At 38.4% G+C, this 27,190-nt stretch overlaps 1 protein-coding gene across 1 annotated transcript in view; it reads right to left on the bottom strand.

The window, feature by feature from the left end:
* Positions 1 to 12,506: 12,506 nt before the first annotated feature.
* ARID2 (AT-rich interaction domain 2) overlaps positions 12,507 to 27,190 on the bottom strand; it is a 165,333-nt gene continuing 150,649 nt past the window's right edge. Inside the window, exons 19-21 of the mRNA XM_059402955.1 lie at positions 25,768 to 25,891; positions 25,589 to 25,680; positions 12,507 to 14,135 (exon numbers count right to left, since the gene is read on the bottom strand). Of these exons, the coding sequence (XP_059258938.1) occupies positions 13,991 to 14,135; positions 25,589 to 25,680; positions 25,768 to 25,891 (361 nt within the window). The 3' untranslated portion in view covers positions 12,507 to 13,990. The remainder of the gene's footprint in view (positions 14,136 to 25,588; positions 25,681 to 25,767; positions 25,892 to 27,190) is intronic.

Here is a 27,190-nt window from a genome sequence, read left to right as displayed (position 1 = left end):
TAATGTAAAATTCCATTGTTTTCCTAAGCTGATTTCTCTGTCCAGAGAGAACTCTCAAAAAGGTCTGTATATCTCCTAAATCTTCAGTGCATTTACAAGAATGCTTACTAAGTTTCTGGGCAAACAGGTTTCACAGATTGTTCTCCACCACATGAAGTATATTCTGTAAACTGTTCTACATCTCCAGTCTACTGAATAAATTGAAGGTATACCTTAATGTCTTATTTGTTTTATAATGGTTATATCATGTTCCCGTGGTGATGGACATTGAAATTATGTGCAGGTTTTGGCTGTTAGAAACAATTTTATGGAGCACCCTTTGTGACTTTGCTCTCTTTTTTGTGTATGCGATTACACTGAATTTCTGATATGCACGTTTTAAATTTTGGATAGTGTTGCCAAATTGCTCTCAGAAAGGGGTATACTACACCACAGTGCTGAATTTTAGTGTAGTTCCACCTTTGATACTGTGACTGAAAATGTAAAATTAAGATTGCTCTTAGTTATAAGGTCTTAATGAACACTGATTTCATCAAACTGCACACCTACTGTGTGTCAGGGATTCTCGGATTCTTCACATATTATCAGAATTACACCACAATCTTCTAAAAGAACAGTATAGGAATAGCATGTTTATTAAGTCTGTAATTAATAAATTTAAATTAAGCCAGGTACTCTATAAGACATTATATGTGTTACCTCTTTTGCTTTAAAAAAACCAATTCTAGGGGCGTCTGGGTGGCTCAGTGGGTCAAGCCTCTGCCTTTGGCTCAGGTCATGATCTCGGGGTCCTAGGATCGAGCCCTGCATCGGGCTCTCTTTTCAGCCCGGGAGCCTGCTTCCCCTTCTCCCTCTGCCTGCATCTCTGCCTACTTGTGATCTCTCTCTGTCAAATAAATAACTAAGATCTTAAAAAAAAAAAAAAAAAACCAATTCTAATAGTTCTCTTTGTTCTGATGAGAAAATTGAGGTACATATTAACTGAGTTACCTGGTTATACAGCTACTTAGTGATTAGAGACAGGATTGAGATAAAGGATTGGTAGACACTGAAGTCAGTGCTTGACTTGGGGAGTGGGGTGTTACACTGAGCTCCCAGAAATAAACTAACAGAACACATGGGTGTTCATGGCTGAACTAAAAAGTGAAGTATACTGGGAGCACAGAAGACACAGCTGACGAGGGAAGAAGTGAGGCAGGGAAATTCATACTGTGTCTATATTGTTTCACTGCCTTTTTAATATTCCGTATTTCCTGTTCTGGAGATACTAGCTTTTAATATTGAAGCCATCTTCCGTGCATTTTCCATTCTCATCCCATCTCTGTTCTCAGACAGTTGCTATTTCCTCTGTATTCCTCTGGAATTCCTTTGCAGAAAAACTCAACTCCCTTAGTTCCCAGCAGTGTTACCATCTGACCTCTTTTAACAGTCTCAACTATGATTTAGATTCTGTACACACAGGTTTGTCTTGGACACGAAAGACTAACCTTCCAATAGCACAGCTTGGTCATGTTCTGCATCATTTCGGTATACAGTGCCAGCCTCGTGTGTACACACTAGGGAAGAGTGAGCAAAACAATAGTTCCAGTCTCGTAGAACTACATAATATGGTGGGCAAGGCAGCTGTATGTTTAAAGAGCTGATTAAGGAGTGACAGAGGACTCTGCGTGGCCCCAGAATCTGCGATAGGGCAACAGCACCGGACAGTGATCAGTGAGAGCGCCTGGAGGAAATGGCCCCCAAGAGCTAGAAGATGAGTAAGAGCTAAGCAAGGAGCAACGATGAGCAGGCAGAGGAAAAGGTGCGAAAGGTCTGGAGCCTGAAAGCATGGCCACCGCACCCCTAAACTGGCTGGAGTGAAGACTGGCGGAGGGTTCTTAAGGCAGTTGGTTTTGCAAAGAAAAGCTTTTGAAATCTTTCAGCAAGAGGTATTTGATACGAGCAGATTTGCATTTCGAAAGATTACTCTGCTCATAATCTTTCAGTGGCTTAATAAAAGTGGTTAGGAAATATGAAAAGTGTTCACAGCTAGACAATTATACGTTTTCCTTTATCAAACTGATCAGTATATTCTGGCAAGAGTCCCATGAGGAAATAGTACTGTGGCCATTTGTACAATTTTTCTGAAAGGCTTTAAAATGGCCATATACTCTTTCCATAATAATAAAACACACTCGTTCACATAGTCCTTTCTAGGATTTAATAGTGGAAAATTGGAGGGGATGCTTAAACTATAGTTTGTTCATGTGACGGCATTTTGCAGCTGTTAGGTTTTCAGGGATTAAAAAAATGAAGTGGTGACACATAGAACATAAACTATAGGTGACCCTTGGACAATGAGGGGCTGGGAGACCAGTCCCCTGCACAGCCACAAGTCCCCATAGAATTTGTGACTCCCAGATACTTAACTATTGAGAGCCTGCAATTGACTGGGAGTCTTAATTGACAACATAGTCAACATATATTTTGTATGTTACGTGTTTTATCACACAGTATTCTTAATATAAGCTAGAGAAAAAAATTGTTAAAGTCCTAAGGAAAACACATTTATAGTATTGTATTATATAGCATATTTATAAAAAAAATCCATGTGTAAGTGGACCCATACAGTCCAAACCTGTGTTAAGGGGTAACTGTATACATACTATTCTTTTTTTTAAGGCAAAAAAAAAAAAAATTCTTAATAGGGGTTATTTCTGGGTAGCAGAGGACCTTTCAATGAAGTAAAGCTTCCTGCTTTACTACAGTGAACAAGAGTTGTATGATCAGAAAAAAACCTTATCAAGAAAATGCAATTCTCATTGCATGGGGCATGATGGTGGGAGAATGGGCAAGAGGCTTTGCTTTCGGCTGGGGAGTTACCAACTTCCCACTCTAGAACCGGCTTAAGGTCTCAGCCTGAGCACATGTGATAGGTGTCTTACAGGTGGCTTTCCATACATAGCTCTGGGAGGAGTGCAGCCTCCTGTGGTAGTTGATGGGTGCTAGTTTGTGAGCAGTCAATACCCACTGGCTTTATGGGCTGAGCATCTCAGTCCTTAGTCATAAGAAAGTGGACCATCCAAACCATAGTCATAAGGAAGTGGACCGTCCAAACCATAACGAGTTTGGGCATATTTCCCCTAATCCTGTGAGCACTAGAGAAGGTAATCCATGTAAGGTAAGTAGGAGTCTTGGCTTTAAAGCTCACAAAGACTGAGGCACATTTTGTGCTCCTGAGGAGGTTACTTCAGTGAGCCAGAGTAGCCTCTAAAAGGGGCTGTTGCCTACCTACCTACCTAGAGGATTAAGTGAGATGACAGATGTGAAAGTAGTAATTTCCTATATATTTACTTGGGAGAATCTGCCCTATAATGCAGACTGGTTTTCCCATCATATCCTCTTGGATAATGATGAAAATACAGCTTACTTGTCCAGTGGTTTGAAATCTAGTGGCATGTTTAGGGTCACAGAGCTTTAAAAACAAAAACAACAAAACAACCAATATACAGAGACTTCCAGGAAGATGGTGGGAGTAGGAAGATCCCAACATCCAGTGGATATAATGAGGTAATGCCCATATCCATGTAAATAACCCCAAAGATGAGCTGAGGACTGGCAGAACACATTGTGCACAGCTAAATGCACAGAAGAGGCCACATCAAAGAGGGCAGGAAGGACAGAGAAACAGTGAGGAGCTAAACTAATCTCAGAGCAGGTGCTGGAGGGGCAGGTGCCTTTGGGAGACTTCAAGAACAATAAAGCTGGCTGGCACCCTTTCCCTCCCCCATGCCCTGCCACCCCCACCCCCCGCCACCACAGACACCTGTGGGAACCAGTGCAGCAGCAACACTCTACCTAACTTGCCAGCAGTGCACCTGCCCCTGCATTCTCCTGTGGATGCACCCCTCCGGCCAGGCCTGTAGGTCTCCCACCACAACAGACCCGTACATAACTTACCACACTGCACGACCCACCCCCAGCTCTTCTGTGGATCCATCCACCCCATCCAACACCACCAGCCCTGATCCCTGGCAGCTACAGGCCCTCTCCTGCAGCACAGCTGCACAGACCTTGCTAATGCCACATGTCCCACCTCTGCGTTCTGTGGACCTGGCCCCTCCAATATGCCCTTGGCCAGAGCCCACCCAAAGTCGTGCCACGAGCTTGGCAGTGTGCACGCAGCCCCCACAGGACCCACATCACTCCAAAGTGACTCCTGCTCCGAGGGAAAGGGAAAGTAACCACACACCAGACTGACTGCAGCCGCAAAAGTGGGCGGGGGGCAGAGCTTCCCAGTGGACAACACAGAAAGCATCCTGCAGTTCGGTGCTACTGCATCTGGCAAAAACCTGGTCTGAGTCACTCAAGCCCAAGATGGCCCCAGATCGGCTTACTAAAATACAGGGACCAAACCCTGCACAGAACAGGCAAAGAGAGATACTACAGATGGACTGGAGGGAAAAGTGGCTCAGCCACAACAGTAGGGCGGGGGAGCAATACACTAAGAGACACCCCTATAGGGCCAGGTTCTGGGGAACAGGAGGCATTACACTGCAGGGCACTTACTGGACTGCTTCTTCATAAGGCCACTACTTTCGAGAGCAGGATATGTAGCTAACTTTCCTAACGCATAGTTAGACAAAATGAGGAGACAGAGGCCATTGTCCCAAATGAAAGATCAGAATAAAATCACAGCAAAAGAGCTAAATGAAATGGAGATAAATCATATGTCTGGGAACTTAAAGTAATGGTCATAAGGAGACTCACTGGACTTCCGAAAAGAGTGGAGGATCTCAGTGAGAAACTTAACAGAGATGGAAAACAAAAAAAAACCTATCAGAGATAAAGAATTTAGTTAAAAAATTAAATTAAAACTACACTAGTGGGAATAAATAGATAGAGGAAGCAGAAGAACAGGCCAGTGACCTGAAGAAAATAATGGAAAGCAATCAAGCCAAACAGGATAGAGAAAAATAATAATAATAAAAAACGAAAATAGACTTAGGGAACTCAGCAACTTATAATAACATTCCCATTATAGGGATCCCAGAAGGAGAAGAGAGACAAAGGGGTAGAGAATGTAGTTCAAGAAATACTTGAAAGTTTCCCCTAAGCTGGGGAAAGAAACAGAAATCCAGATCCAGGAAGCATAGAGATCCTCCAACAAAATCAACCCAAGGAGGCCCCCACCAAGACACACAGTAATTAAAATGCCAAAAAGTAGTGATAGAGAGTTTTAAAAGCAGCAAGAGAAGAAAAACAGTTACATAAAAGGAAAATCCCATAAGGCTGTCAACTGATTTTTCAGCAGAAACTTCAGGCCAGCGGAGAGTGGCATGATGTATTCAAAGTGCTGAAAGGAAAAACTACAACCAAGAATACTCTACCTAACAAGGCTATCATTCAGAATAGAAGGAGAGAGAAAGTTTCCAAACAAACAAAAGTTAACCACTATAACTTTTTGGTTTGTCACCACTATACTAACCCTACAAGATATGTTAAAGGGGACTTTTTGAGTAGAAAGGAAAGACCATAAGTGGGAGTAAGAAAAGTAGGAAGCACAAAAGCAGTAAAATTAAGCATATCTATAAAAACCAGTCAAGAGAGTCATAAAATAAAAGGATATAAAGTATGACACCATATACTTCAAACATGGTGGGGGAGAGGTCCCAGAGAGGAGGAATAGGTTCAGTCTTAAACCCCCACTGATGTAATATAAATTACTATCTGCATAAGATGTTATGGGGATTAAAAGTACACTAATATTAATGAGCACTGAGTCATGAACAGAATTGTTGAAACACTGTATTGTACACCTGAAACAAACAGAATACTGTATGGTAACTATACTGGAATTAATCACTTTAAAAGGCTCACCAGAGACCAATTTAATCAGTCTTTGGGTTTGGGATAGTTGAAAATCTTCTCAGGTGGAGGCTAATATGCAGTCAAGAAGGGAACCACTCTGTAACTTTTCTAGATCCCCTGTAGATCACAGCCGTTCTGTTAGAGCAACATAATTAATTAGATCACAGCTTGTCTTTAAAACCATTTAGATTCTATCATCCCTCTTAAAGGTAGCAACAGACCTGACAGTTTATCCTCACTCTTTTTTAAACCTTGTTTTCAAATACCACTTTATCTGGTTTAGATCTCACTCAGCAGAGAGAGATCTCGAATATTCCTGAGTAGAATAGAAATCTTTCTCTCTCTTTCTTTCTCTCTCTCTCTGACAGAAGGAAAGAGATCACAAGTAGGCAGAGCAGCAGGCAGACAGAGAGGTGGAAGCAGCTCCCTCTTGAGCAGAGAGCCCGATGCGGGGCTCGATCCCAGGACCCGGAGACCATGACCTGAGCCGAAGGCAGAGGCTTAACCCACTGAGCCACCCAGGTGCCCCTGGAATAGGATTCTTGTAGGAATCCAGCTGTTGATAAGGTCAAGCTGTGTATGCTCAATTCAACAGGTTTTTTTTTTTTTTAAGATTTTACTTATTTATTTGTCAGAGAGAGAGTGAGTGAGAGCGAGCACAGGCAGACAGAGTGGAAGGCAGAGTCAGAGGGAGAAGCAGGCTCCCTGCGGAGCAAGGAGCCCGATGCGGGACTCGATCCCAGGACGCTGGGATCATGACCTGAGCCGAAGGCAGCTGCTTAACCAACTGAGCCACCCAGGCGTCCCAATTCAACAGGTTTTTATTTTATTTGTATTTATTTTATGCACACTTGCCTAAAGGAATTCTAGACATTTCTAAAATTATCACTGTATCATGCTTTTTTCTAAATCATTTCTGGAAGTCTTTCTTTTACACTTTAATGGCTGATAGCATGTCCTCCTTAGCTCTAGCAAGTGCAATTATGATTACCAGTCACAGCAGCAGGGACTAACACTAAGTGCTTCTTACTGGCTGCATGCCAATATTTTATTGGCATTATCTCCCTTAATTTTCAGGACAACCTTTAAAGTAGGTCCTATTATTAAAGTCATTTGTCAGGTGAGGATGAGGCTCAGTTAAGTAGCCAGGGTCACTCAGAATTCACAGAAGTGGTTGAGTGCAAAGTCTATGCCCATAACCCTCTCCCAGTGCCTGCCTCCTGGCTCATCACAAGATCTAACCAACCATACGTGCCCCACACGTACTCCGCCTCACTCAACACACCCAGTTTGGGCACCAGACATGGCTTGTCCGTACTTGTACTTCCACTGTCCCTCTCCAGAGTACATGAAGTTCTCCGAATCACTCACCTACCCAACCATCCAACCAGCTGGTCCCTCTATCTAATCTTCTCTTCCAGTTCATCCTTCAGACTTCTTTTGACCATTTAATTCCATTAATATCAAATACTTGCTCTGAGCAGTATAATTCCCATATGCTGAATTGCCAACAAACTTCTTACAGAACACCTTCTAAACAAAATCTTGAACCATTATGAATGAATGGGTCTGCCCAGGCTCAGGTAAAGGCAACAAACCTGCAAAGCCATCCTCTTGCCCATTCCCCAACCGAACTGACTTTGTGGCATCTTTGGATAGTTCCAGGATCTCTCTTCTATCAGTGATTTGCAAACTCTTATAGGTTGCTCTGTGGTAGTACCTTAAGAGATGACTAGATACAATCCCACAGCTAAGAAAATGATCAACAGAAAGGCATTCCCAAGCATACCAAGAGACAAGGACAAGGCTGCTCAGATATCATCTGTAACAGTCCCAAACTGGAAACAACTCAAATACCATCAATGCTGGAATACTATTCAGCAATAAAAATAAAGGAACTATTGTTACTTACAACCATACAAATGAATCATACTGCCAAGTTGAATGAAAGACGACGGAAACAAAAAACTAGAATTCAATACTACCTTTCTATATTAAGTTCAAAAGTAGACAAAACTATATTATACCATTTAGAGATCTCTACCGAGGTGATTAAAAAAAAAAGTTTAAGGGAAGTAACTGTTCTTAAAATCAGGAGAGCGGTCATTGGTGTGGGGGAAGGAGGAGTTGTGATTGGGACAAAGGCCTTCTGGTCAGGAGGGCACTACCAAGGTCTACTGCTTGATCTGGGCAGTGGTTACAGAGGGGTTTGCTTTATAGTAAAAAGCTCTACTACTCATGTTATGCACTTTGTTATATGCCATCTGAGGTGGGGATTTCACAATAAAACTTTGTGTTAAAAAAAAAAAAAAAAAACCAAGGGAGGGGTGTCTGGGTGGCTCAGTGGGTTAAAGCCTCCACCTTTGACTCAGGTCATGATCTCCAGGTCCTGGGATGGAGCCCTGCATCAGGCTCTCTGCTTGGCGGGGAGCCTACTTCCTCCTCTCTCTCTGCCTGCCTCTCTGCCCACTTGTGATCTCTCTCTCCCTCTCTAATAAATAAATAAAATCTTAAAACTACAACAACAGCAAGGGAAACAATTAACTCAGAGCCATTGTTTAGGTTTGTGGTAGTCAATCCACCAGTCTATATCTTTTCCTTTCTTTCAAACCAGTCCCAGTGGGAAAAGAAAATCATAAATTTGGGGAAAAATTACCACTGAAAGAATTCTGCATCACCTAAAATGTCCTTCTATTTGGAAACAGAAGAATAGAGCAACAAATATGCCAGTGCCTACTCTGTGCAAGAGAGTGAAGTCATTGTGTGTATACCCAAATTGCGCTTTCTGTATTAGATTGTGGAAGCTTTTGTTCCTTTCTTTCAGTGGATATTTTAACAGACTATATCAATTTTCAAAGGTTGTACAACTTAGAAAGTTGCCTGTTCCCAGCCCAGCAAGAGTGAATTTGTTGAAATGATCAACCCCCAAATTAGTCTTGTTATCTTTCAAATAGTTTAGCTGTAAACAGGGCATCATATCTGATCATTCAAATCAATAAATCCTCTCTAAAGTCAATTTCCCCATCAGTTTAGGGAAACCGTACAGCCCAGATTCTGGAAACCCTTCCCTACCCCGAGCAAATGTGTTTCAACCTATTATGATTGATTTCCAGACTACACTTCATGAAGCCCTTTGGGTTCTTTACTTGGTAGCCAAAGCATTTCTCTGCTTTAGGAACATCTAACTCACACTGCACCATTTAATCTATAACCTCTCTTCTTGAACAAGACCTCTCCAAACTCAAATACTCTCTCACCACTGTTAGGTCTGTCAAATTTCTATCAGCCCATAAAGTCTCCAAAAGACATTCTTCTTTCTCTTTGAAGCCATCCTACTTTGCCTTCCCCACTCATTAATTAAATGAAGTCTGCTGCATGACTGAACTCCCAGAACACTTTATAATTCTCATATGGCCCGTGTTTTACCTCAGTTACTGGGCCACGTTGGGAAGCTTGTCTCAGCCTCAGAGCAGGACTATCTCCATCTTCCAAATGAGCAGCAGAAGCACTCCATCAATGCTCATGCTGAATGAGATGTAAGGGAGAGATAAAGAGGAAAAAATCTGATTAACATCCCAAAAAGAGTTTAGAATAACTTTATCCAGAAGAATCAGCTAATGGTTGTTCAAATTATATACCAGTGTGGATAGTTGTTGGTCAGAAACTGTGGTTTCAATTTACTATAAACTCTTCTCTTAGCAATGTTTCTTTGTTAAGGGAATTCCCAGCAAGTTTTTCTGGCTCTAAGAAGTTAAGTGATGCCAAATTAATAAATGAAATACTTGGGGGGGGGGACTGAGGTACTACAGAAACTTAAAAAGTCAACATAATGCATAGGAATAAAATACTTAGTAGAAAAATATGCAGCAAATAAAAACATGCAGCAAATTAAAAACAACAACAACAAACACCAGGAACAAGTATCTTATGTCTGACAACTCCTGGAAAGAATTCTAATTAAGTTAGCTTCATATGTGCTGGTTACATAGCTCCACTTACTTGCCATATATGACTTTGGTCAAGGTAGTCAGTCGTCCCAAACCTCTATACCCACTTTGAAACATTAGCTATTACGTTGGGTTTTTAATAAAGACTGAGACAATACATGTAAAATGCTTAGTGTAGTGAATGACAGGAATTGTGTTAAGCAAATGTTAGTGACTAGCATAATTAAAGTTTGGAAACAACTTAAATATCCGCCAATAAGAGGTCCAAATAATAAATCATGGTGTACCAATAAGATTGAGTACCACATAGCTCTAAAAAAGGATGTGAAAGATCTTGACATACCAATATGGAAGGATCTTAAGATACTAAACTTTTTTTTAAGTGCAGCAGCGTTAATGGTATAAAGTACTTTTCATTAAAATAACACACTAGTATATGCTCTTTTGGAATCAATACCAGAGGTGTACTTAAGAAACATGACCAGCAATTATCTGGCAGTGGAGGTGGGGGGCCAAGAGATGGGAAAGATTGGGGAGATTTTTCAGTGAATATCTTTTAACAACCTTTTGATTCTCAATTTGCACGGCTGTCTTACCTATTCACAAAAGTTACTTTTATAAAAAGGAGCTCATCTTTTGAATACATGTATCTGGTGTGGACTGTCTCAGACTGAAATCCACAAGAACCAGGACTCGAGGACTTGACTTACCATGACAGCTTTTCTCTTAATGTTCAGGTGTATTCATTATCAGAAGAAATGGGACATGACAGTGGGCCACTGCCTTCCTTACACACAGCGCAGTCCTGGACTTCATTGTTACAGCATCTGTTCCTTTCCTTCATGAAAGGAGAATCTAGGAAACCAACTAAAGATTCACAAATGAAGTGGAGAAAGTGAACACTGGCTGTAATATAACTAGAAAGTAACACTCTCTTCCTTTGTTCTGCTGCCTCAGAAAAGGTAGTGAAAATTTTAAGTCCTCCAACGACTGTTTTTGTGCTCTGAAGACAGTTACAGTAAGACAAGCACGACAAGCTCAGATTTCCCGAGGATAGATACTGGATTTGTTTTCCTCTTTCACCTTATTACTCTTTGGTCAAGACGATCCAACCGCCAAGTGCCAGGTGCCCCACATGGTTAATCCGGCAGCTGTGCTCCTGCTTTTTGCAGCTTCTGTTTCAGAGATGAACAACATCATGTTTTCTTTGTTTGGTTTTAGCATTTTAATCACAGTGATTAAGAGCGGGACAGAAGTCACTTACCCAAAACATTCGCATTTTAAAAATCATTTTTATTGTTATTTTATGGTTAAAAAAAATACATGGCATGACTATAAAGTAATGAGACGAGTTTTCATGTGTGACTTGTACTATGGAGTCTCATTAGTATATAGTCACATCCTGTCTGGAGCTTAGAAGAAAAATATGCCTTGGCTATATGATTATCAATTTTGTTACTTAAAATTTATTGAGTGCCAACAGAGCACTAGGCACATATATAACACAGAATTGTACAGTCTCTATGTTGTAGACTATATTATTTACATAGATTTCTCAAAGATAACATTAAAGCATGTATTTACAGAACTTTAGACAAAATAACAATACTGGAAATCAGCAAGTTTCTGTCTAGCGAGGAGCACCTTTTCAGGAAGGAGAGGGTTATGCAGAACTTATTGTGCAAGAGCACTTTGATTCCATTACCCAGTAAGTCCACAGAATTTCATTATATAATAGTTCTATAAAGCTGTACGAGAAACACCTAGGTGGAAAGCCATAATTGGTTTCATTAGGTCAAATATATTTGAAAAATTCTCTGCTGAGACCAATGCTCAAAGGGACTACAGACATATTTACATATCATAGCACAGAAGCTAGAACTACAGCATGCACAATGAGGTGGAAGAATGGTGAGTGTGAAAACCATTTTTCTGAGCCTGGAGTTTCTTCTCTTTTCTATCTAATTACCATGCAGTGTCTTATTTTGCAAAGAAACATGTACCTTTAAAACATACGTTGATGTTACACAAATTATTTTAGAAAAAAATGAGATTTTTTAGAGAAGTACAATGAATATTCTCCAACTGGTATTAATAACCGGGAACCTTCTCAGTCTGGGGGAGTTGAGGGCCCTTTTAGCGTTATCCACGTGATCTCTGTGGCATCTACTGAGTAGCCCCAATCTTGGGAGGTGGGCCAAGAATAAAGGCCACAACCCTCAGAAATGATGGTGGCTAAAGTTGGCTGACAACTCTCTTTAGCGGTCATTACTACACCGTAGAGTGCAGCGCCTGCAGGGAGAAATTAGATTTTTCCTTCAGTACCAGTTAACTCAAACTATTAAAAAAATTTTTTTTTTTTATATCCAAACTGGGATCCTTTTACTCTAAGGATCTGCCCCTAAATTCAAGTTGAAGATCTGGGTGCCTCGTGGTTCTGAATGATGAATCAAAAAAACACAGTACTGAACAATCATCTGGCTTCGCTTTTTACATCATAACAATTGGAAAATATTTTCCATCTCCTGCTATCTCATGCAAATTTGTCACGTGAAGGACCTTTCATCTTTTCTCTATTTAACATATTATATTATAAAGGGACATGTAATTAAACAGGTGACTGACTGGACCTTGTCTTCAGCTAAATTTGGGCTTCTCTCTATATTTTTAAAGAATGTCTTAAGCATACTCAGAAATGAAGGACTCAAGAAAATGTTCAGTCTTTTATTTAAAAACTATAAACAGTCACCAAAGTAAATAAAGCCATTCTATAACATAAACTGTTAGGTCTATATTTTTTACTGCACATCCTAAGGACACAGCAGAAATGGTGGTTGGGAGGCCTTCCACATTTTTGGATGCTAATAGAACAGGCAATAGGCAGTTATAAATGGATACATTTCACGCTGGGGGTAAGAAGACAATTTAAGGAAGTGAGCAGTTTCTGAGCAGGAATGTGGTACAGTATTAAGAATGGAAGAATAATACAATAAAATTCCACACTATATTAAGATAGAAAAAGTAGTGAAGAAAATATCATACCTGCACATAATGCATATATAACACAGGAGAAAACCTGTATAAAATTCCATGTATTTAAACCAATTTACAAATACAAAAAATTCTGTCCAAGCTCTGAGCTTGCACATGACAAACGTTTACAGTGGATACATGTTAGGGAAAACCAAAAAATACCTTCAAATAGTTTTTCTTCTACAAAAATGACATGAGATATATTATTCCATACTCTTTCAGCCAGCAAAATGAGTTCTACAAGGTGTATAATACAAAACAAAACAAAACAAAACAAAACAAAACAAAAAAAAGAAAAAAGAAAAAAAAAGAAAAAAAAATCACAGTTCCACAAAACTGTTTTGACTTTACAGCATCAGTACCTTTGCAGAAGTATTTACACAAATTTAAAGAACATTCATCCACTGCGTAGAATATATCACAATTACTTACAATTGACAGGAAAGTCTAGAAAACTTTAGAACCTACCAATAATGCTTCTAGGACACCACAGAATGTATTTCCAGTGGCTGCAGTGGCATGAAAGGTGTTCGTTCTATTCACAAATATTTACAAGATCTATTCAGACTGGTAAATTTTTATGATAATAAATAAGTGAAAATATATTGGCTCAAGTAAGAAAACCAAGCTACTGATTTCTAAACAAAACACACAATCCATAGCTAGATATTGGTGGCCCCCTCTGAGATCGGGGGTATAGGTGTGCTGAAATTTTTTTTTAATTATTCAAACCAGCTTAAACGGTTTTGTAAATATAAAAATGTGCTCCTTTTTGGATATAGATAAAAATATTTAATGCTTCTATTTCATCTGCTCATGTAGGTTTTACAATATTCCATGTATATTCCAATGTGGATGGTACTGAATTCTGATCATACCAGTTTCCATCAGGATTTATCAGATCTGAGAGACATCCTGCAGATAAGCTGGTTGACAATCCCACAGCAGTTTTTTTTTCTTTTTCTTTTTAGGTTTTTTTAAACAGAGAACAAAGGGATTCGCTCAGAGATCAGAATACGAAGCTTCCTCTCAGCATCATGGGAGGAGATAAAATAATTCATTCTATGGTCTCTGTTCCTTTAAGACTTGGTGCTTTCTTCAGTAACAGTATGTGAAATGTATGTGACTTTGAGTCCCCACTATAGAAGTGGAATTATTTTTCACTGCAGCATTTCTGAGTCTTTTTCTTGTTCTTTACTCTGAACTGTAAAATTAAGTTCATAAAGGCATTTGGCAAGGGTGGAGGAAGCTTCCATGTTACTAATGGCTAGCACTGATAAGTTGTTTTCATGTCTCTTTAACAATCTGGAAAAAAAAGAGAGAGGTTCCAAGGTCAATGGTGAATCTTATGGCTTTTGCACATTTAAAGATGAACATTTTTTATTTCATTGAGAGGATGTATTCAGCACACTTTGGTGAATGGAATACACTATAAACTTACACAGATAAAAGATGTTTCTCCAAGTGTGACAGAATTTCCTTGTATCCATGTAGCTAGCGATTTTTTAGTGAACAAATGTTTTCACCACATACCATATACTGCTGCCTTTAAATACACTTTGAGAAGCCACATGCATAAAAGATGGTTCAAAGAATGCTAGTAGCAATGTGGTCAGTTTTCAGAGCAAAATGGAATTAAACCAGGAATTAATAACAGAAATTTGATTGGAAAATCCCCGAGTAAGTGATGTAAACAACACATGGTCAACACAGAGTTATGCATGGGTCAAGAAGAAATCTTGAAAGAACTTTAAAAATATTTTGGAATAAATTAAAAAATATATAGCTTATTAAAATTTGTGGAATAGGGTGCCTGGGTGGCTCAGTGGGTTAAAGCCTCTGCCTTCAGCCCAGGACATGATCCCAGAGTCCTGGGATCAAGCCCTGTATCGGGCTTTCTGCTCAGCAGGGAGCCTGCTTCCCTTCCTCTCTCTCCGTGCCTGCCTCTCTGCCTACTTGTGATCTCTGTCTGTCAAATAAATAAATAAAATTTAAAATAAAAATTGTGGAATGCTGTGAAAGCAGTGCTTTGAGGGAAATCTATAGCACTGATAGGATGCATATTATTAGAAAAGAAGATCTAAAATCAATAATCAAAATTTTCACCTTAGGAAACTGGTAACAGAAGAGCAAATTAAATCCAAAGGAAGTAGAAGAAATAATTCAAGGCAAAATCAATGAAATTGAAAAGAGGAAATCAATGAAACCAAAAGTTGATTCTTTGAAAATATCAATAAAATCAAGAAGTCTCTAAGACATGCTATGTAAGGAAAAAGAGTATGTATATAAATTACTAATACTGGAAATGAAAGAAGGAACGGTACCAAAGATCCCATGGGCATTAAAGGCAGTAAAAAATTAGTATGAATAACACTATGCCCACAAATTTGAAACTCCAGATGAAACATACCACTTCCCTGAAAGAAACAGGCTTCCAAAAGTTACACAAATTGAAACAGACTATCTATCTGAACAGGCCTATATCTATTAAAGAAATTGAATTAAAAACAAAACAAAACAAAACAAAAAAAACCTCCCAAACAGAAAGCACCAGGTTCAGGGATTCGCTGGTAAATTCTACCAAATATTTAAGGTACCTCAAAAAGTTAAAAAAAAAAAAAAAAGAAAAAAGAAAACAAACAAACAAACAAAGAAATACCATATGATCCAGTAATCCCACTACTGAGTATTTACCAAAAAAGAAATAAAAAAGCTAATTTGAAAAGATACGTGTACTTCTGTTTACCGAAACATTATTTACAATAGCCAAGGTATGGGAGCAACTGTGTCCAACCACAGATGAATGGATAAAGATGTGGTATATAAACACAACAGAGTATCACTCAACCATGAAACAAATGAATGAGATCTTGCCATTTGCAACAACATGGAGGGATCGATCTAGAGGGTATTATGCTAACTGCAAAGTGTCAGAGAGAAAAAGACAAATATATGATTTCACTAATATATGGAATCAAAAAAAATGGAAAAAGCAAAACTCTAAAGTGTTTAAAGAAACAATACATACTTCCACACCCAGTAAAGTTAGTACAGTATTGCAGGAAGAGGAGGAATCTGGGAAGCGACTGGTTTAACCTGTTCAATTTATAGATGAGTAATTTGAGGCCATCCTGAGGCACCCCAAACTGAAATGATTTTCTAGCTAAACAGCAGTAGCAGAATTAGGGAAGACCATCTGAGTATTTGACTTTTCTCCGTGGCACATTTCTAAATATGGGAAGATTGCCAGACATAATTCTGTAACAAGCTTAATTCATGCTTCTAGAAAATTCAGATCGTGTTTCTAGAGTAGTCAAATTTATAGACTCAAAGAGTGAAATTGAATTTACCAGGGGCTGGGGGTAGGGAGAAGGAAATGAGGATCAATGGTCATAAAGTTTCAGTTAAGCAAGATGAAGAAGCTTGAGAGAAGCAGTGTGCTACACTGTACCTACAGTCAACCATAACATGTGATACACTTAATAATTTGTTATGAGGAAGATCTCATGTTGTGTCCTTGCCACAATAAGGCAAAATTAAATAAAAATTCAGACGTCAGAAAAGAGCTGGAGAGAAATAAGATGGTTTTTTTTTTTTTTTTTTTTTTTTTTAAGATTTATTAGAGAGAGAGAGAGAGACTGGGAGCACATGTGTGTGGGAGGGACAGAAGCAGAGGATCTTCAAGCAGAGTCCCTCCTGAGCATGGAGCCTGATGCAGGCCTCAATCCCACAACCCATGAGATCATGACCTGACCAGAAACCAAGAGTCAGATGCTTAATCGATTGAGCCACCCAGGTGCCCCTAAGATGGTTGCTTTTAAGACATTTTTATATGAAAAATTATATTCTAGAGATGATTCAAGTTTCTTTCCCTTCATTAAGTGAAGCTTATCACTTGAAGGAGACATTACCCCTAAAAACAGCTATTTCTTTTTAATTTATAAGCTTAAAAAAGAAATTTTCTACCCCTAAAATTACAATATTGACGTGGCTATGTATATAAAGAGAGATTATAAAAGTGAGCACTGTCCAGCAAAACAAAACAAACCCACAAAAAACAGAGTGATGCTGAGGGGTGAGGAGAAAAGTGGTAAAAATCAGCCTGAAATGGAAAGATGAAATAGTTATATGATAAGAAAAGTGTAGTAAAATGTCAATGGTAAAAGCTAGATAATGGTATGTGTAGGTATTCACTGCAAAATTATGTCAAGTTTACCATATAAGTGAAACTTTTACATTTTTAAATGTTAGAAAAAAAATCAACCAGCATGAGATTACCCAAGAACTGGAGTGCCTTCATTAAAATTACCCTGGGTAAAAGGAACTAAAGAGGAAGCAGCTTGACTTCTAAATTTTGAATGAACATTGTAGGGAAACAATTTATGGGAAAAGACACAGAAACTCAAAGCCAAAATTGAACACATGGGGATTGCACCATTTTTGCCATATGAAAGCAAAAGAAGAAGTGAAACAACTGTTTAGAAAAAAAAAAAAAAAAAGGAGATTGGGGCCCTTGGGTGGCGTAGTCGGTCAGGTATCCACTCCTGGTTTTTTCAGGCTCAGGTCATGATCTCAGGGTCATGAGATCGAGCCCAGCATCCAGTCCCGCACTCAGTGTGAAGTCTGCTTCAGAGGCTCTCTCCCCCTCCTTCCGTCCCTCCCACTCATGTCCTCTCTCAAATAATAAATTAATCTTTTTTTAAAAAGGAGATTAAAGACTAAGGAATTGAGCGTCTTTCATGTTTTTTGGTTATTTTGATATCTGCTTTTATGTAGTTTCCATACTGTACATATACTCCCCAAAATGGCTAAAACTAAAAAATTTTAAAATTATAATACCAAGCATTGGCAAATATGTGGAGCAACTGTGACTCTCATACATCGCTGGAGGGAGTATAAATTCATAAAACCTCTTTGGAATTGTCTGGCATTATGCACTCAAGTTGTGATACACTATGAATCACCAATCCTTTGTAAAGGCTCAATAGAACATATACAGATATGGCCAAAAACATGTATATGAAGCTCATGGCACCATTATTCTTAATAGCTCCAAACTGAAAACCATCATTATGCCTACCAAAAGTAGAATGGAAAAAAACAAATTTGAGTATATTCTTAGAACAGAATTCTATACTGCAATAACATGAACAAAGTATTGCTACATGGAACACACTGAGTCTCACAAACAATGCTGAATAAAAAAGCTAGTACAAAAGAAAGTACACCATATGATTCTACTTATATCAGGCAAAATTCTGTGGTGTACCATCAGAGTCGTGGTCCCACTGAGGAAAATGGGATAAATTACAGGTGGGGAATCAGAGGGGCTCTGTGGTACTGGTATTCCTCTATTTCTGAACTTGAATCGTTGGTTATGTGGTGGTTTACTCCATGGTAATTCACTGGGATTTACACTTGTTTTTTAATATTTTAGGTATGATTTACTTAAAAAATTTATTAAACGAATTTTTAAATGAACTATGCAATTTCTAGAATTTTCTTCGGGAAAAGAAAACAAAGGTACATGCACCCACCCCTATGTTTATTACAGCTTTATTTCTAATAGCCAAGATATGGAAGAAACTACTGCCCATCCACAGATGAATGGATCACAAAGATGTAGTGTGAGCATATGCATATGCCCACACATATTAGCATATTACTCAGCCATCAAAAAGAATGAAATCTTGCCATCTTGAAGAATATGGATGGACCCAGAGGATATAATGCTAAGTAGACCAAAAAAGAGACTCTTAAATACAGAGAACAAACTAGTGGTTGCCAGCAGGAAAGTGGGTTAGGTTAGGGATGGGTAAAATAGTTAAGGGGATTAGAAGTACACTTATATTGATGAGCACTGAGTAACGTATAGTAGAGCTGTTCAGTCACTACATTGTACATCTAAAACTACATAAATTATACTTCAATACTAAAAAAAATGATAAGGTGGGATCATGTTATTTTCCCTCTATAATTAATTAACATTTGACTAGAAAAAATCTTTCAGTTGGAAAAATTTCACCAATTACAATAATTTTTCCACATGATAAAATGTATTCTTTTATTTTCATGTCATATGGATAAAACTAAAAAACTAAATTTAAATCATCAGGATGATTCTAAAGTAACAATTTTTTTTTAAGATTTTACTTTTTCTTTAGTAATCTCTACACTCAACATGGGGCTCAAACGTACAACCCTGAGATCAAGAGTTGCACACTCCACCAATGGGGCATCCAGGCACCCCATAACAATTCCATTTTTGATATAAGTTAATATCTTTTACTTCTGGAGGTTTTAAAAAATAAGCACTCACCAGATAAACAAAATATGCCTGTTTTGGTGTATAAAATTGTATTCTTTCAATTTCAAATTTCAAGGTTTTTTTTGATATGTTTAATAAAGGATGAACATTGTGTCACTCTAATACACTTAATAGATAATGAAATATAATTTGTAAGCATTAGTGAAAACAATTTAAGACACAAATTAGCAGTTTAAATGCAGATTTTTCTCCATTCCCTCTCAAAATAGTGTCAAAATGAGTTAAAGAAAATTTTCAGAAGAAATTAAACCAGAAAGGCCAGGCACAGGACCAATGAAACAAAGACACAGTGAAGCCTGGGGGTGAGGAATCAATCAGACAAAAAACAGGACTGGGTGAAAGTAACATACTTAACATAGTGAGGTCCTCCTGGTCCCCTCTCCCATTCTGTTTCTATAGCAAGGGATTGACCCTCCTCCAAACTGTCTACCTCTAAAGGCAAGAAAATCAGAGATTTTTCCCTGGAGAAATAATGTCTCTCCAGAGACTGGCATTTGAAGGACTTCTAATAAACAAATTGGTTCATTCAGGGTCAAAATGGCCATCACCAGTGGCAAGTGAAGATCATGCCCTCAAAGCTTCTAACCAGCTTGCTGGTACTTCATTCTTAATATAGAAAATGAGTTCCAAATGCTCATTTGAGGAATTTAGAGGAAACAGAACTATACTTACAGGGAGCAGAAGAACAGGGTTTAATAAAATGGCAACAACTGGCACTCAGAAAGATCTCTTAGAAATGCAAGGAGAGCCTAAGTAAAAGCTCAACAGATTTGATGATAAAGTCAAAGAAATTTCCAGGAAATATATTAAACAGACAAAATGAAAACCAAGAGAGAAAAGAAAATTAGAGGATCAATCTATGAGGGTCTAACATCCAAAAAACAGAAGTTCGAGAAATGGGGAGTAGAAACAATGGTTGACAGAGAATTAAAAAAAAATTTTTTTTCATGAAAAATTCCCATTATGGAAGGACTTGAATCTTCTGACTAAAAAAGGATCCACTGAAATAAAATGCCCATTTGAATGATCACAACAGAACACCTACACCAAGACACATCATCATAAAACTTCAGGATAGCAGAAAGTAAGGTAAGAAAAAAAGATCCTAATAGGGGAGAAATAGATCACAAATACAGGAAAGGGAACCAGGATGTTACAGACTTCTTAAAAGCAAAGCTGCATGCTGGGAGACCTTAAGAGCAATGCCCTCACAGACTTCAAACAAACAAACAAAAGAAGACTTTTTGGTCTAGAATTCTAAATCTAGCCAAACTATCAGGAGTAAAAATAAAGACATTTTCAGATATGTGGGGTTTTAAAATTACTAGAGGATATATGCTTTAGTATGAGGAGGAAAAAAAATCAAGTAAAGGAAATAGTTCAGATTCAAGGAAAAGGGATTCAATATTGAAGGAATTCCCAAGGTTGATATACTGTAAATGGAATTATTCTCTTAATTTATTTTTCAGACTGTCCATTATCTTGTACGGAAAAGTACCATTTGATTTTTAAATAGTACCCAAGTATTAATTTGATAAAAGGCATATAAATCAAAAGATAAATATATTATAATTCTTCAGAGCTCAGACTTAATCAGAATGGAGATAAACTGGATTTAACCATTTTACATTATTCAAAGAATCAGATTCTGAATTCCAAATTTTAAATATGCTGACATTTCATTTGGTTCAGTACACTATACTACAAAAATGAAGGTAAATTTCCACATATCTTCTGATCAACGTGCAATTTTCTTATTGCTAACAGAGTAGGCTTCAGTCTAAAAAAAAAAAAAAAAATCATACCCTGTTCTTTATTCTACTCTCAGATGAGAAATCTCAACAGGGAATTGTCTTTTGCAGCTAATTTCCTACACTCTCTTCTTCACACATGTTTTGCCAGATTCTGTCAGTATTCTTGCTAAGCAAAACTCCACATCACTGGAGATGTCTGAATGAAGTTCTACAGTTCAACCTTCACTGGGAGGATGAATGGTAAGAATTTAATGGATTGTTTTCATTCTTTCGATTCTGCTATTCTAAGATCATAATAACTGAAGATGCCAGAAGACATTTGGAAGGTTTAAATATAAAATAACAAAATCAATAACAAAACAAAAGCAATAAAACAAAAACTTCTGGCTCAATAATTATATCTAGCCCAAGTGGCTCTGCTACAGTTTGAATGTGAGGCAAAAGTGCTAAGAAAAAGTTATAAAATTACTTTTAGAATTCCAATTACTTACACAAATTCCAGATCAGAACCCTAGAAAAGAGTGAATTTGTGACACTTCTTTCCTTCCGCCTATCTATCAATCAATCACTTACTGAATTCCTGTACATTCCAAACAATATGCAAGGCACTGAGGACATAAAAATGAAAATCAACATTCAATCCCTACTGTCCAAGATCTCACCACCTAGCATGGCGATATGGAATACGTGAGGTGACAGAGAGTACCTCTGGCGCTCTAGGTCAGAGGCAGGCTAGTGAGGAAGACGTCAGGTAAGGAAGAGGTAACCCCAGAGTTGAATCTCAAGGATGAAGAGAAAGTAGAGATTATCTACTACATATTAAGTACTGTGCTAGGTGTTCAGGCTACAAAGATTACACAGAGAAAGTCTACACATAGGTTAGCGGAAGAAAAAATCCATATAAAAACCACTTCAAAGATTATTTACTTATTCAACAGAGCAAGAGAGCAAGTGAGCGAGCCTGTGTATGAGTGAAAGGAGGGGTAGATGGAGAGAATCCCAAGCAGACTCACAGCTGAGTGCAGAGCCTGACGTGGGGCTTGATCCCACAACCCATTAGATCATGACCTAAACCAAAACCAAGATTTGGACACCTAACTGACTGAGCCATCCAGGTACCCCTAAAACCATTTACTAAACATAAAATTAATGTTATATCTCTTCAACGAATGATGTTGGGAACAATGGACAGCCACATGCAGAAGAATGAAACTGCACCACTTTCTTACACCACACTCAAAAATAAACTCCAAGTGGATGAAAGACCTAACTATAAGACAGGAAACCATCAAAATCCCATGGAAGAAAAAGGGCAGCTAACTCTATGACTGTGGCTGGAGCAACTTCTTACTAGACACATCTCCAGAGGCCAGGGAAACAAAGCAAAAATGAAATACTGGTGGGACCTTATCAAGATAAATAGCTTCTGCACAGTGAAGGAAACAATCAACAAAACTAAAAGGCAACCAAGCATGGAAGAAGGTATTTGCAAATGACATACTGGATAAAGGTCTAGTATCCAGAATCTTTAAAGAACTCATCAAAATCAACACTCCTAAAATCAATAATCCAGTTACAAAATGGACAGAGGACATAAATAGACACTTCTCCAAAGAAGACATAAACATGGCGAACAGATACATGAAAAAATGCTAACATCACTTGGCATCAGAGAAATACAAATGAAAACCACAATGAGACACTACCTCACACATGTCTGAATGGTTGCAATTAATAACTCAGAAAACAACAGATGTCAGTGAGGATGCGGAGAAGGGGGAACACTTTTGCACTTTTCGTGGGAATGCAGACTGGTGCAGCCACTATGGAAAACAGTGTGGAAGTTCTTCAAAAAGTTAAAAATAGAGCTACTCTATGACCGAGCAATTACACTATTAGGTATTTATCTAAGGGATACAAAATGTTGATTCGAAGGGGCACGTGCAGCACTACCAACAATAGCCAAATAACGGAAAAAGCCCAAATGTCCATCGGCTGATGAATGGATAAAGAAGATGTGGTCACAATGGAATATTAACTCAGAAATCTTGCCATTTGCAATGACGTGGATGGAGCTGGAGTGTATCATGCTAAGCGAGGTAAGTCAGAGAAACAAATACTGTAGGATTTCACTCATAAGTGGAATTTCAGAAACAAAACAGATGAACGTAGTGGAAATGAAGGAAAAATAAGATAAAAACAGAGAGGGAGGCAAACCATAAGAGACTCCTAACTGTAGAGAACAAACTGAGGATTGCTGGAAGGGAGGTCAGGGATGGGCTAAATGGGGGATGGGTATTAAGGAGGGTATTTGTTGGGATGAGCATTGGGTGTTAGATGTAAGTGATGAATCACTAAATTCTACTCCTGAAACTGATACTACACGATATGTTAACTAACTTGAATTTAAATTTAGAAAAACAATAAAATATTGAGAATGTCCAAAAAAAAATGTTACCAGACAGGTCACAAAATAGAGAAGAATGAACTCGATGGGGAAGGGAACACAGCACAGGAGGCAGCACACAAAAGCTTCTATCTGAGCTGAATCACAAAGGGTTTCCAGATATTCACCAGGCCAGCATCACAGGGAGAACAGCATTCTAGGCAGGGAGAATAGTATGAATGTTGGAACCAAAGGTACAAAAGTGTGACCTGAAAGAGTCTAACTTTTTTTTTTTAAATATTTTACTTATTTTTTTGACAGAGAGAAGGAGAGAGATCACAAGTAGGCAGAGAGCCAGGCAGAGAGAGAGAGGGAAGCAGGCTCCCCTGCTGAGCAGAGAGCCCGATGCGGGACTCGATCCCAGGACCCTGAGATCACGACCTGAGCCGAAGGCAGAGGCTTAACCCACTGAGCCACCCAGGTGCCCTGAAAGAATCTAACTTGATTAGGAATCTGTATGTGGCTTCTCTGGGCTAAAACTGAAATGTACACTATGAAGCACAAGGAGGGTAGAGAGGAAAGCACAGTGAGAAAGGCAGTAAGAAACCATGTTATGAATGAGGAAGGAAGAAGCTGGTGTTCTTGTATATTTCATTTTTCTTCATTATTTCTTCCTTCATATTTCTTTCTTTCTGAAAAGCTTTGCTCATCTTTCTATTTGAATGTTAAGAATTTTTCTTATTCACCTGTGAGAACACAGGATACACTAAAAATAGTAAATTTTGCATTGCAAATACTGTTGTTTAAACTTTAGTTTTCAGTTTTATTCATCTTTAATTTACAGAAGTTTGATATACTCAAATTTGTTGTGTTTTTTTTTCCTCCCTTTCCTTTTGTAATTGGTACCACTGTTTTCATGGTGGGAGAATTCAGCTGGAAAGTTACTGCAAGAAACATAAAAGAACTAAGAAGGCAAGGTACAAGTGGGGGTGAGGGAGGAGAAATAAGTTAGATGCAGGATACATCTGGGAGATGGGACTACTAACATGTCTAAGGAGAAAAATGCAGAGAGAAAGTCAGTAGCCAGAAGGCAGGATGTCTCAGAATATAATTTCTTTTTCCTTTTTTTTAGATTTTTATTTTTATTTTTTTATTTGACAGAGATACAGAGAGAGAAGGAACACAAGCAGGGGAAGTGGGAGAGGCAGGCTTCCAGCTGGGCAGGTAGCCCGATTCGGGCCCGATCCCAGGACCCTGGGACCATGACCTGAGCCAAAGCCAGATGCTTAACAACTGAGCCACTCAGGTGCCCCAAGACAAGTTGTGGGAGCAAATATCATTCTTCATAGACAGATCTCTGAGGGCTATTCTCTTGCAAACAGAATCAAGCCCTAGGTCAACAGTGTGGGTTCCCAGAGTCAGGGAGGCCCAGGAGAGACAGGCTTCCTTCCTGCACCCCCTCTCCAAACGCTTTTCCACCTCTTCTGCATCTTTCTAGCTGCCCACTCTCAGAAGATAATTTCTTGACAAAAGAGCCCAAGGTGAGTCAGTTGAAGATGTCGAAGGAATACTAGAAAATTAGAGACAATCTCCAAGGGAGATCAAGTCCAAAAGGCATCAACAGAACTTTCTGCATTTGCTCTCTCAAGGATTAGAGTTACTGTTTCTACTTTCTACCAATCTATAAAATCGCAAGTTTTTCTTGCTTAAGTCCATTAAAAAGTATGTTTGTTTTTTTGGGAGCCAAACATGCGGTTTGAACTCCCAACTCTGAGATCAAGACCTGAGCTGAGATCAAGAATTGGACACTTAAGCAACTGAGCCACCCAGGAGCCCCAGAAAGTCAGTTTTAAACTTCAGAGCATTAGAGTGAATCTTAGCAATATCTGTGACTCTGATGGCTTCAGGAAAATGCCAACCACCAAATTAAATTCCATCCTAACGCCACACAATTCAAATGACACATGTTCATTTGCCAATTCATTCCCCCTCCCTCATAAACTTCTAAGGTTTCTCTTTAGTAAATCTTCTCTTTGCTCTAAATGCTTTGGTCAGCAAGAAAATTAACCGAATAAAACAAATTAAAAGATCACCTTTCGGCTGTTTCAACTTCGACTTTTTTGGCTTTTAAGAGATCACGATGGCCTGACCTTGGCATAAGCTTTTGGACATATTCACAAAATTGTTGATAAAAACAGTAAATAAAAATACAGATATCTAATCTTATTAACTTGCATGTAAAAGTAAAATAATCTAAATTCACTCAGGCTATGGAAAACAGATTACTCACCTGCGACCACATTCGGAATATTTACCAATATTTTTTAATATTAAGGCAGCTGTTAGTCGGATGTGTTTAGTTATTGGTCCCTCTTTTTCATCCTTAAAAAGAAAGGAAAAGAAAAGAATAAAGATCTAAATCATACAGTGCTCACACCTTTACAGGTAAGGCTTTCAAGGCTTGCTTACTGTAAAATCTCGAAAGACAAGGTTTCTTGATCCTCTCCTAAGAGCCATCAGGGCAGCACTGGGATGATTCACAATGGCCTTCTGTGCTCTAGGAGTTGAGCTTGTGCCCCCTACAGCAGGCTGCCTAAGTTGAGGAGAGAGAGAAAGAGACTGTTAACACAATGTTACAGACAGACTGACAAGGATGACAAACCTGCCAGCAGCCTAGGGTGGTTACTTTGAAACTGGATACAGGATAAATCAAAGCTCCCATGACCCAGCATTAATGTTTACTTTGTGTCAGGCTAGGCAAGGGGCTCTTAGTATCAAGGTGAAGCTGCTAGTCTTATTTCAAATCTAACCATTTTAAAGCAAACAACAGCTGTTCCGGTGCAGTTCATCTTTAAAGTTACTGTGCCAGTAAACATGCAATCAAAATCAATACAACAAGGTATCAAAGCTGTGAAGTTCACATCCTTGAATGTAATGCGAAGATTTTAACAAAGAAGAAAACAGTCTACAATTTGAGTTGCAAGTTATTTTTGCTGAACAGTATCTGAGAGTAAAATAGTATTAACAAAGAATGTGTTGATATAGGAATAGGTTATCCAGAAAAAGATAACCTAACATAACAGTAACAAGAAATTATGTTAACCACTGTATTTCAAACTATTACTTTGTTACATCATTGTATTTGTCATCAATATTTGATAATACCAATCAATCCTTTCAGTGTATTTCTACTGTCTTTTATGAAAGATACAGAATGGAGGGAATGCAGAGACAGATTTTATATAAAAGATTCAAATTATGCCAGATTTCCTTGGTCAAGGAGAAAACAATCAATATCCATTGCATTCTCGTGAGGCAATGGCAGGAAGAGCTGTGAGTCGCACGTGAGGAAATGTAGTTTGGCGCGCCGACTACCGGAGTGACTTCGGAAATTCCCACTTGCCCCTCTGTGCTTCAGGTTTTGGAATGTAGGGTGATTTCTGGCACTTTTAAATATAAGTAAACTAATTCTGAATGTAACGCAATCTTAAAATTGTGAACCAGTTCACATCCATATCTAGATATACGTCTACAGATAATATCTATATATAGATACAACTGTTATTGGATGTCAGGTATAAGTGACAAAGATTTTTGACTGATTGTAACTGATATCCCAAGTATCTTTTCCTTCAAATTTAAGCAAAACCAAATATATTCCAACATATTCTTATACACTACATAATACATACAAATTAAGTACGTGGAAATTATAGAAAAATATACTTGGAAGAAAAATGACTTTCCCCTGCCTTTAGGATACAATCCAAACTCATAACTATGGCTTATGAGACTCTCAGCTAATTACTCCTCACTCTTTGAGTCACAGTTTGGATGCATTTTCTATCAGCCTTCCGTGGTCTCCTAGGTTGGTTTACATGGGCTCTTACAG

Source organism: Mustela nigripes, chromosome 6 (genome assembly GCF_022355385.1).
Source record: "Mustela nigripes isolate SB6536 chromosome 6, MUSNIG.SB6536, whole genome shotgun sequence".
In the NCBI taxonomy this organism is placed as follows: Eukaryota; Metazoa; Chordata; class Mammalia; order Carnivora; family Mustelidae; genus Mustela; species Mustela nigripes.
Note: the sequence above shows the minus strand (reverse complement) of the source record. Positions and strands in the feature narration are given on the sequence as shown.